The sequence below is a fragment of the Merops nubicus genome, unplaced genomic scaffold (assembly GCF_000691845.1).
Source record: "Merops nubicus isolate BGI_N331 unplaced genomic scaffold, ASM69184v1 scaffold17039, whole genome shotgun sequence".
Lineage (NCBI taxonomy): Eukaryota > Metazoa > Chordata > Aves > Coraciiformes > Meropidae > Merops > Merops nubicus.
The window spans coordinates 1-11,968 of NW_008631836.1; the positions used below are offsets into that span (position 1 = coordinate 1).

The following is an 11,968-nucleotide window of genomic DNA, read 5'->3' on the forward strand; positions in this document are numbered from 1 at the left end:
TAGAAGCAGAGCTGGAAGGATTTGGTGTGTGTTTCCCCTCTTTTCCCCTCCCTGCCATGAATGCCATTCACCTGAAATGTGAGATACTAAATAAAAGGGTAGGGGTGAAAAATAAGTTGAACATCACTAATTCTTGGCTGTGTTATCTGAAATATTCAAGTACACTGGATAAAAAAAAATAGCTTTTGCTTACCCCCCCAGTCTCTTATCCAGAGATTTCAACCACATAATGAAATCTAGACTATCCCTGAACAAGTTAACAACCCCCTCTCAACACACAGGGTGACCTGGATTTTCAGTAGTCCTTCTCAAGTGCAGCTGATGTAGGGAATAGGAAGCCCCTCAGCACAAGAAGCTGGGGTGTGGGTGTACCTGCCAAGTCTGTTTTAGCTAGCCTCATCCCCTAAGCACAATGTTACAAACAAGAATGCAAATCCCAGTGTCAGGCTACAAATACCCTGGAGTGCAACTCACATGTACTACATACAGGATGTTTTTCTGGAATAAAACCAGGCAGTCTAGCTATACAGCACCTCTGCTTTTGCTCACACAGATCTCTTACCTTCACAATGTTCTTCCAGCTCTCTCCTGAAACAGTTTCACACCATACACTCCATTTTTGTAGTGAGACACATATACTATTTAAGCCATCCCAGATTTTGACAAGATGCCTGTCTGGCCAACTCATCAGAAGAAGGGGACTAGCCTGTTATATTCACACAGAAGCACAAGTACCTCTGTGAATGTACATACTAGAATGCAGAACAGAAGTCTTAAGTCTTTCTTTCTTACATAATTTAGTTATGCTCCTAAGTGAACACAGTGCTACAAAACTGCACAACTTTTCTTTTACCCAGAAGGTGGCACTTAAAAAAAAATAAATCTAAATTTGTGTTTAGAAATTCTGTAAGTGGCAATGTAGAATCTAACACTAACAATTATCAAGTCACAACCTTAAGCAAGTGGCTACACAAACACACTTTCAACTTCCCTCTGTTGTTCATGGCTGGACAAGGCTGCTCAGCCTCAGCACATTGCAATTATTATACTTAATCTTGGTAAGAAAGCATTTTGTTTGCAGATACATACTTGAATACTTTGTCTTTGTCATAAACTGGTGGGTTTATCATTAGAGGCAGCGTTTCCTTGTTTTCTGCTAAAATAGCCTAAAAAATAACAAAAATGCACAAAAAGTTAATACCAGGCAGAATAAATGAGAAGCCTTAGGTCAAACTCCACAATATTCAGCAGATATGAACAGCAGCTTAGCCAAACTGAATTTTAAAATGTGCATAATCAACTTTATAAAAGAGATAAACAAAACCCAACATCATCTTTAGGGAGAGGCTACAAGTAAAATATTCTGTATGAGTCAAAGTTCACCCAAATGTTTTACTAGCAATAGCCTGTTGAAATTTTCTCAAATTGTAAGCCTTTACAGATAATTTTCTGCAATCCCTTAGCTCCATGTTATTATTTAAATACATGTATACAGGTGCATTTGTAGTTGTAGCAAAAAAGACAGTCCATCTGCATGTCTCCCTGTTTCACTCTTTGGCACAAGAGAATTCCAAAGCTGCCTTTTGAGAAATATATTATGTAATATGTTGGGGGGAGGGGGAATAAATCATCACTACAATGAGCATAGGGGAATCAGAAGTAAAATGCTATTAGTAAAAAAGGAATAAGAAATATGGTTTGAAGACCAGGGCTTATCAACACTGTCATAGCAGCTTCCTGAGAAATTCCTGTTTCTTCTAAGCTTTAAACAAAATAACAAATCACAGATGATCATATGCAGTAGAAGACAAAGTTACTGTATTTTCAACAAAATGACAGACTAATGATTTAGCCATGATGTTCTCCTACAAATAAAAAAAAAGATATTATAGGAGACTGGAACCTAATTTTGCTCCTGCAAAAACAAGCAAAAGGCTTTTTGCAGTCTTCAGCAGCAAACATGCTTAAAAAAAAATAATTTTCTTTAACAACATCCCTGAGTGATTAAAGGAAACACACATTTGGATCATTGCTGATACCCTGCCAAAGGAAGCAGCTCACAGAAACTCTGGGATGGGAAAACTGCATCTTGAGAACCCAAAGTAGCCAGGCCCAGCCCTAGACATACTTCTTTACCTTAAAGGCTGTCATAGGAAATACAGTGATACCTAACTGGAAAGCATAAATAAAACCACAGCTGTAATCAAAGATCTTGGACTTCACCTTCTAGAAGAGATTGGACAGTGCAGGTACAAAATAATTCCTAGAGTCACCTAAGAAGAGCAGGGAGCCTGTACTTTTAACAGGGGAAGCCTACAATTCTCAGAGCAGTACCAGAGAATTCATCACTGTCTTTTCTGCAGCTTACCCACAGGGAGCTGTTGCAGAACAGCAATTACTCTCATTCCCCCAAGAGATATTTCTTTCCTCCCAGATACTGGTTTCACAATCACTGCCCAGTCATTACCTACAGTACCATTTAAGTTACAGCCTTTGTGGTCTGTGTTGTGAGACCAGAATCAGGTAACAGAACAAAAAAACAGGTAAAAAGTGAAGCAACAATGTTGCTGTAACAAGGTTGTGATTCTTTTAAAAAGAAGACTGAAGCCTTCAGGGTTTATGTAAAGGAAAATTAGAATAAGAAATAGAACATCCTTAGCTATGGTAAAGCCCAACAACACAGTCCATTTAAGAACAAATAATTATTTGCACATAGTAGTAAAGCAGTTGCAGGAACTGTACAGTGATAGCAACAAAAGATTTTGCAGCAGTAAGATTTGGATGGTCATGTAGAAATGTTTTCACACAATTTTATTTCCCCACAGAACTGATGGCTCATGTATTAATGCTGTAAACAGGTCCCTGAAGCTGTCTGAACTTTCACAGGCATGCAGCTGATGTGAAAGTAGGGGAATTACAAGTGTCAGCAACAGGGTGTTCCTTCCTAGCCACCCCATGCTTGGTGTTTCAGGCTGTGCTGTGCCCTAAGCTAGTCTTCACTGGTCTGTCACCAGTTAAGACTTTAGTCTACAGCTAAACATTAGAGAGTAGAAGAAAGCTCTGTTAGCAATCAGTATTTTGCTGTCATCTCTTCTCAACAGCAAATGGCATAGACACAACTGAGAAAAAAGAGGATGCTTTAAAGAAGATGATTGTAAGGCTGAGTGGTAAAGGAGGGTACTGCTCGACCATCTGCCATACACAGTTCTTTAACTTCATCATCCCAAAATAGAATTAAAATACACACAAAAATTTGCCATCTCTGTTACCCAGGTACTTTTGCCAAGAGAATGCCTGCAAGATATGAACTGCAGGTGCACTGTTGTTCCTCATCTGTAAATACAAGTACATCCATCCCTATTTCAGAAACACAAAATCCCAGCCCACCAATCTGACTCAGTTTGTAAGAGCTATTTCAGATGTACACCTTTATTTGGCAGAAGCAGGTGAACTTAATTTCTGACTAGATATTGTTAACAACAGGCTGGATCCAGCACTTTCTGCCTATCTTCTATCATAGGAAAGAGACAGTAGGGGTATAGATTCATCTTTAGAAGCTCCACTTCTAATGTTATTAGTGAGCAGTACAGCATCCTCACAGGCATCAGGTCCTTCATTTTTCTTAGAAAAGAACCTCATGCACACTTGATTCATGAAAAGGAAATTCCAAACAGTATTAATTTCATGTCATTAAAGTATTACAAACCTTTAAGAAACACAAAATCCCAGCCCACCAATCTGACTCAGTTTGTAAGAGCTATTTCAGATGTACACCTTTATTTGGCAGAAGCAGGTGAACTTAATTTCTGACTAGATATTGTTAACAACAGGCTGGATCCAGCACTTTCTGCATATCTTCTATCATAGGAAAGAGACAGTTGGGGTATAGATTCATCTTTAGAAGCTGCACCTTGAATGTTATTAGTGACCAGTACAGCATCCTCACAGGCATCAGGTCCTTCATTTTTCTTAGAAAAGAACCTCATGCACACTTGATTCATGAAAAGGAAATTCCAAACAGTATTAATTTCATGTCATTAAAGTATTACAAACCTTTAATGGAAAGGATAGCGCAAAAAAAAGCAAAGCAGATGTGTTAGAACAGTGCTATCAAAGATATCTCTGTTCCATTATGTAATGGTTCTAAACCACATTAAATGAATAGCCAGGCTGAAAATGATCATCACTCCTAAAATATTAAAATAAATCTTTCTGTAATACAAGACTGACCAGAACTGCTAAAATGATAAAGCCAAATGATAAAGCCTATTAGGCAGTGTATCAAATATCTAACTGGAAAATGAGCACCTCATATGAAGTACCTTCTAACATGCTTATAAAGTCATACAAAAGTGCAGTAACATATCACAACTCATTTGTTTTGCCTCAGTTTCTGAACAGTTAATTACTATGTGTGAGACACTGCCCATCTCACCAGGCTTTCTGTGAAATGATTTGGGGCTTTTTATTGAATAGCTACACTCTGAAACAACGCTCACGCCTAAAAAAGGAGCAAAATCACTTCTCTTGCAATGTTTTTTAGACAGTACCTCTTCTTCAGGGAAAAATAGATGAGATTTGTTAAAATTATACCTGGTAATGTTCATCTGGTGGCTCTGGTGTAAAACAGTTGACATCCAGCACTTCAGCAGGGACCCATGGTAAGAGAACACACCTCCTGACCAAGCGATCTGTTTCCCCATAAGCGTAATCACGAGTCACTTCATCTGCAGCAAAGCAAGAACATCCTTCTAGGAAGTGCTACTCATCCTCCACTGAAAACCCTTCCCACAGCACATCACAGAAATGACAGTTGAACACCACCACTACTTTACCTTATTTAAATGTAAAATTAGAGATAAGGAACTACATTTAAAAGGGTCTTATTTAGTTTCGGGCTAATTTTTGCATCCTATCTAACATAGGTCAATTTAGTCCTCCACGTAATGAGGGCATAAGGTGTCCCCCCAAACTAGGATGACAGGAGCAAATTGTTAGTCTGGCATTTCCCAACTTCCAGCACTTGACTTTGACCCAAACTACAAACAGATCTTTAAGGATTTTTTTGTTTAAAACTCCCAGATGACTGAATTAGTAATTTCACTAAGACAGTGATGCAGGATTTAAGTTCTGTCAATAAAATATTAGCAACATTTTTGTACTGATAAAGGCCTCTCTCTCACATAAATTCCAGAAATACCAGGCAAAGAATTTTAAAATTCTACAACATCACAAATACAGAGCCATTTTGGTCTTGAAATATTTGTTCTACTGTGAAACCCTCAACAGTTTGTAAGAATACAGCCCATCTTCTGTTATGGACATAAAAAAAACAAAACAAAAAGCTCAACAGCAACTTACCACCAGTTTCAAGGTCTCTCAAAGGCCAGAGAAGAGTGTAAGCAATTTGCTGAGGCATATAAAACAGAGGTGCTGTTGCAAAGCTTGGCTGATCTGAATGCTGAATGCGTGATCCAAATTCATCCATAATGTACCAGACAGGAACCTTCTCCTCTGCAGTCTGTACAGTTAAAGAGTGAGACATGCTGCACACATGCACTGCCAGCAGAGCCCCACGAGGCAGAAGGTGCTGGCAGCCTCCCCTGCACCCTTTTCTGTTTCCCACGCTAGCCAAAACACTCTCATCCCTGTAACTCTGAGGCTAAGCCAGCCCAGGATTCAGCCACTGCTGACACCAGCCTGTCTCCATCTCAGCTGCACACACAACACTACTGTGCTGCCTACCAGACCTGCTTCCCCTCCACCAAACTCGCCCGTTCAGGGAGCTAAACTGGCAGGAAGCCATTTGGCAGGAAGAGTTTCCCTTCAGTCTCTGTCAGAAGCAGTTGGCTAAAACAAGTCTGAAGTTTCCAGCTTAAGAGTGATGGAAAGCAGAAGTGCCTCCAGTGCAGCCAGCTGTTGTTGCAGAGGTTGCTTCATGAAAGCTCCCCTTGTCATAACAAAATCCTGAATGAATGGATTTTAAAAAAAAAAACCTGCTTGGTAGCCTTTTTTGACAGAGGCAGAAGTGGAGCAGAGATTAGACTTAAGATATTAAAGCAGCCCAGTACCAGAAAGTGGAATAGAAGACAAGTTCAACTACAGGTCTTGCAGGAGCTCAGTTTTCACCTGGTAACAGATAATTCCACCTGACTGGAGAGCCATTCATGACAAAGACATAGGGTAGGAAGACTGAAAGATACCATTCAGATCTCCCTTTTAATTTAGAGTCACAACAACTTCCTTTCTCATAGATTTTTTTAGGCCTGATACTACTGAGCTGATACCTTAACTGATAAAGATGGCTGGGGGGCTTGAGGTTTCCTCTGGAATGGCCAACAGGTACAGGTAGGTCATGCTCATTCTGCATACAGCTCCACCCAAAGAATTGACTTTTCTCCTCTTCAACCCAAAAGATTCACAGGAGCCTAGGAGTTACACTGCAGACTCTAGAAGAGGGTTTCTAACTCAACCCTGAGGGTTGTAGTTCCTCAGAAATGGCACGTATGCACCTGAAGGTGTTTGAAGGCTCAGGACATGCTGGCACAGTGCTGAAGGACTACACATGCAGAGGGACCCAACCTGGTGTGGTCTTACCCATGCTACCTAAAAGTAGCAGCCCTTGGAGTAAGCCATGACTAAAAGCACTTAGGCTCTGTCTTGCAGCTGGGTGGTTCTCATCTGAGACTGAGCTAACACTTCACAGCACAGTCAGTTGCCAAACATGAGCCAGGAAGTCGAGTTATTTGACAGTGTAGATACATCCCTGGTGTGTAAAGTACTCTACAGGTGAGGAAAACTGTGAGCATAGCTGAGACACATGCTTTTAAGTGACACAACTGATTCACAAGAGGTTCCTTCCTCCATTACATGAAAGTCTGAGTAGAAAAAACCCCACATAACATACAAGCAGATCTCCCCCTTCCAGCCCCCTTCTTTGACACCAGACTGTTCCCCTCTCTAAAAAAATTAACCCTGAAAGTTTTAATGAGAAAGCTCATAACAAGCCACTGTGCATTTTAGCCCTGCACAGCATTTGCTCTCCTTCCAACTAGAAGTCTAGTCTGAAATACCTTTTAAATTAAAAAAAAGGTCTTTTACAGGCATCTTTGTTAACAGCCATCTACTGGAACGCCTTCGCTCGGATACTGCTCAGGACTTTCCACCGCCATCAGGCCGTGGAGCCTTACCCCCTGCGACAGCTGGTAGGTCTGGTTGTACTTCCACATCTCCCGCAGCACCTGCTCCACAGTGCCATCCTCTGGCAGCTCCCCGTGGCAGTCGATGCCCATGAGGCCGGCCATCCTCTGCAGCAGCCCGGGGACGTGCCGCAGCTGCTGCCGGGCCTGCTCCGCGCGGTACGTCCAGGCGTGGTCGATGAGGAAGATGCTTCAAGAGAATGTTGGTAGTATCCGTTTACACGTGGATAACCAAATGTGCTGTGAATAAAAGCTACACTTCCTTGTGGACCGTTGGATAAATAATTTTTCTCTCACCCTCAAAGTCATTCCCAGATGTTGGTAGTGTATGTTTACACGTGGATCACCACTGTGAATAAGAGCTACACTTCCTTGTGGACCGTTGGATAAATAATTTTTCTCTCACCCTCAAAGTCATTCCCAGATGCACGTTGTGGCACTACAGGTGAGGAACTACTGCCCAGCAGGAACTTACACTGGTTTTATTCTAGAAAGCTTGCTGTGGATTAAATAGTACTTCCATGAGAACGAGGAGCAAATACAGAACAGGGCACTTGGTTTGTGAGCCCAGTTCCCCTTTGAAGGCCAGGAACACAAGAGTTTCTTCCTTTTTGATCATTACTAACTCCACTGTATCACAACCTGATATTCTTGCCTGAAGAAGGAAAACAATATGTTATTTTGCAAAAGTACTCAAGGACCTTGTCAGCCATGAGCTTTGTGACATCTACTGTCATCTGCAAAACTAAATGGAGAGATGTCATCATCAAAAGCCTGTATCATTTGCTATTAAAAAAGTAAACTATGTTTTAGTTTTTTGATTGTTTCTCTTTGGTGTTTCTCTGGGTGTTTCCTTCCACCTTGTCTCAGGTCTTTTAGAAAAAGTGCATTGTTTTAGAAATTACCAGAACTGCCTATCTAATCCTAAACAAAATCATACACAACTGGCACAGCTTCCCTTGACAAGTTTAACCCTTTATTAGGCTGCACAAACTTTACAAAAAACAGTTATTCAAACAGAAGGGTTCTGCACATTTCAGTTATCTCCTTCTACTGAACCAAGGCAGAGAAGAATCTGAATTCTACCGGCTAAAAAACCACTCCAACAAAACAAAACCAAACCCCTCAAACTCCCTCCCAAACAAAACCACCCCACCACCCATGTTTCAGAAAGCTAAAAACTACTGTCACGTAGACTGAGTATCCTTGAACAATCATTGTACCTCAGACTCCACATCAGGAAGAAATCTACTATAATTTTAAAACTAAAGCTCCCTGAAAGTGCTAAGGTCAAGCTCTTTGGAAATGTTAGCAAACAGGTGTGCTGGTATTCTGTTCCTACAGTCCCACACATCTCAATGCTGCAAAGAAGCCCAAGGTTATCACAGGGGCTGTTCTGATCTTTATAATTTGAGCACCTTTCCAGATTTAGAAAAGCAATGATTTACATTAAAGCAGGCATGAAAAGCAGGTACCTGTGCTCTATATTGATTTTACTCATCAAAGCCAAACTGATTTTTAGACTTTGCACGTTTACCTAAGATGTAAAAGCATAAAAGTTTTGGCAAAAGAAGTTTCATAGAACAGAGCAGAATTCTGTTTAGGCCTCCAGCAGAGCTGACTTTTTCCCTGTCACTTACTAATAAATGACAAATAGCCTGTTGCACGTTTGAGATCACTAAGAACACAAAAGACTGTGTTGTAACATTTTCTTATGCAACTTTCCTTCTAGCTTTATAGCTGCATACTTAGTCTTATATTCATGACAGATGAGCTGATTCTGCAGAAAGCCAACAGTAACCTGATGTACTCAGTTATTACATATGCATGCAATCAAATGATCACACTCTTGAACAATATTTTAGCCAGCTGGAGGAAATGTAGTAGTCTAGGGATCATTACTTGGAAGCTGCTCAGTACCTCCTTGGCCTGAGATTTGTGAAGGTCACCATTATTTCCTTCTTCCCCTCCTGAAGGGCACAGTCTTGCAGATACATAGTTTTTGTTTATTTCTGCAGGATTCATGTCAAGGTTGCCTTTTCTCTATTTTCTCCCTTAATTTACTAAACCAAATTTTTAAGCATCTTCCTGCATGATTTCAGAAGGAGCAATGTGAAGATACTTGCACTCCTAGTACCCTTTGCAAGATGTGGAACTGACACAGCGTGCAGCTTTCCTCAAACAAGCAGCTCTATCTTGCAGTAAGAAAAGGGGATTTCTGAGCAGGATCAAACAAGTTTTAAAGCAAACTGTGTGTGCCATTTTAGAGTTTAAAACCACTCAAAGACTGAACACTAGCTCTCAAATCACTGCCAAATCTCACCTGTTGGGATTGGAGGCTTGAAGCCCATTCTCATTTGTTACAATAACTTTGAAACAAGGTTCATTCCCAGGATTTGGTTTCTTTTTAAATTCTTCCTCCATTTCTTCATCACCTTCTTCCTCCTCATCCACCTCTTCTACTTGCATTATCCCAAAGTAGTCACCAGCATCAAACACCTGAGACAGACAGTGCACAAAATATCAAGGAGTTGCTGGAAGCAGTAGCCTGATGCACATAAGGGAACATTGAAAAGCACTCAGAGACAATTTTTCTCTGCAATCCAATAAAAACTGGCATTTTTAACTTAACAGATAAATGAACAACAGTATTTATTCTTTCACATTTTCATAAAGCTGTTTGGGAAGTTTCTTTAAATATTGGCAGGAACCTTTCTTGGTTTCTTTGGTCACAGTAGGTGTACTGATGATTGCCTATTAGTTCAACTCAGTTTTAGAAGCTGAAAAAAGAATATCTCTGCTCAACTTTGCTAGAATCAACAATTTAAGATATGCAAAACCAGGTGTTACTCAGGCTCCACCCCCATGCTAAAGTACATTAAGGTCCCTGAAGAAAGAGGTTTTGTCAATCCAGTTCTGAACCAGTTAAGAAATCTCAGCATGTTTCCACCTCTCCCCTTTCCCTACAGAAGGAACCACCCCCACCCACCTCCAGGTGAGTCACCAGATTCCTTACACCATGCAAGTTAAGGTCTATGCACTTATCTCCACTCATGTTTACATTCTTGCCTACTCTGGATCTAACGGCTCCATCTCAAACTTGGGTCAGTTAAGTAGGTCACTACACGAGTGTCCCATCTGCCCAAAATCTTGCCAAATGGTGGGCTTGTGTATCTTCTGCAGAACCAAGACTCTGCTGACAACTTGCATCATTTCAAAGTGAACATATGCTTTTAAAAAGAAAAAAACCCTTGTAATGGCTCAGAAGATTTTTCAGATCTTTTCAGAGGGAGTTATTTTTCTAAGTGACTCACACGCTACATAACACACAAGGCAGGAGTACACAAATCAGGTCTCAAATCTAACCTCATCTAAAAGTCACAGGGAGGGAGAAAGTCCCAGAAGTGCAACCTCTGGAGTTCCTGGTTGAACATGCCAAGCCCAGGGACACCCAGCCTCTGACACCACGTTATTAGAAACTAGAAGTCATTCCTTCTAGACATTGACAGCTTATTAGCTGTGAAATCCCAGCGGCAGCAACAAGCTTTTATTTAATGAGTGTTTCTTCAGGGTGACTATTTCTGCTAAACCCCAACAGGAGCATGAGGAAATGAACTCCACATCTGCAAAGCAAGGCCACCTAGACAAAGCAGATAGCTGCCCAAAGACAGCCAGCAAGGGAGGAAGGCAGTGTGGCAGTAACACCCAGTATCTTAAGCCACAGCATGGTATTATAGACCAGATCCAAGTGGAGAAGTGCCTGAAATTCCCTTCTGAGGATCAGTGCCTGAAATTCCCTTCTGAGGATCAGTGCCTGAAATTCCCTTCTGAGGATCAGTGCCTGAAATTCCCTTCTGAGCACTTCCTCTGGGCTGGGGGAAAGAAAATGAAGATGCCAACAAGATGTTGGCTACCACCACATACACATTTGTCTTAAAGTGAAGAAAATGACATTGCAAACAACCTCACTGGAGATCAAAAACCACAACTATTTTTAGAAAGAAAACCAGAAACTGACAGTATCTTCCACTTCAGCAAGCATCAAAAGAGCCAGTAGTTCTAATTTATTTGTAGTTTTCCAGTTTAGCTACAGAAGGATAAAATGACTCAGTTGTAAGCAGTATGATGACCTCTTGCCCTTATAACTGTAGCCACCAATGTTTCTTCATGTCTCACTAGCTAGCAGAAGAAGCTGCAGCTGACTGACTGGCAGTCATCAGAAGATTGGAAGTGCAAGTGTGATTCACTGGAGTCCACCTGATGCCTGCTACAGCATGGCACTAGGTGTGCTTTCTACACTCCACATTGTCTTCAAGAGTTTGTAGGGGGTGAGCCAGCTGCTGACTTGGAGGTTAGCCTTCACCTGCTAGGCTCCACCTGTTTCACAAACACCCCAGAAGAATGTTGCTATCAAATCCTTCTCTAACTGTAACTAACCTGCAGGCTGAGCAGGTGGACAACATTGCTGTCCTCCTCCCTTTGAAAGGGTCTGTCACATGGGGAACCTGGTAATGCAGTGGCATCCACTAAGGGAATCTTAAGCTACTTAAGCAAAAAACAGCTGGATAAGATCATGTCACCAATTTGAAAAGCACAACCTCTTGCTTGAAGCAGAACATGCAGATGTGACACTTGGTGACACAGTTCAGTGGTGGACTTGGCTGTGTTGGGTTAACAGTTGGACTCAATCTTAAAGGTCTGAATCACAGAATTGTTTATGTTGGGAAAAAGTACTCCACCAGAATAGGTAATAACTTCTAGAAGACAGC

General features: G+C 41.1%; 1 protein-coding gene across 1 annotated transcript; it reads right to left on the minus strand.

Annotated features, from left to right (window-relative positions):
- Positions 1-1,089: 1,089 nt before the first annotated feature.
- On the minus strand, positions 1,090-10,254 carry LOC103780082 (tubulin--tyrosine ligase-like protein 12; the record flags this gene model as incomplete). Its single annotated transcript, XM_008947729.1, has 6 exons — positions 10,189-10,254; positions 9,523-9,698; positions 7,191-7,389; positions 5,362-5,521; positions 4,594-4,727; positions 1,090-1,166 (listed from the first exon to the last, which is right to left on the minus strand). Coding segments are annotated over exons 1-6 (812 nt in total), but the record flags the coding sequence as incomplete, so codon positions are not given.
- Between the last annotated feature and the right edge of the window lie 1,714 nt (positions 10,255-11,968).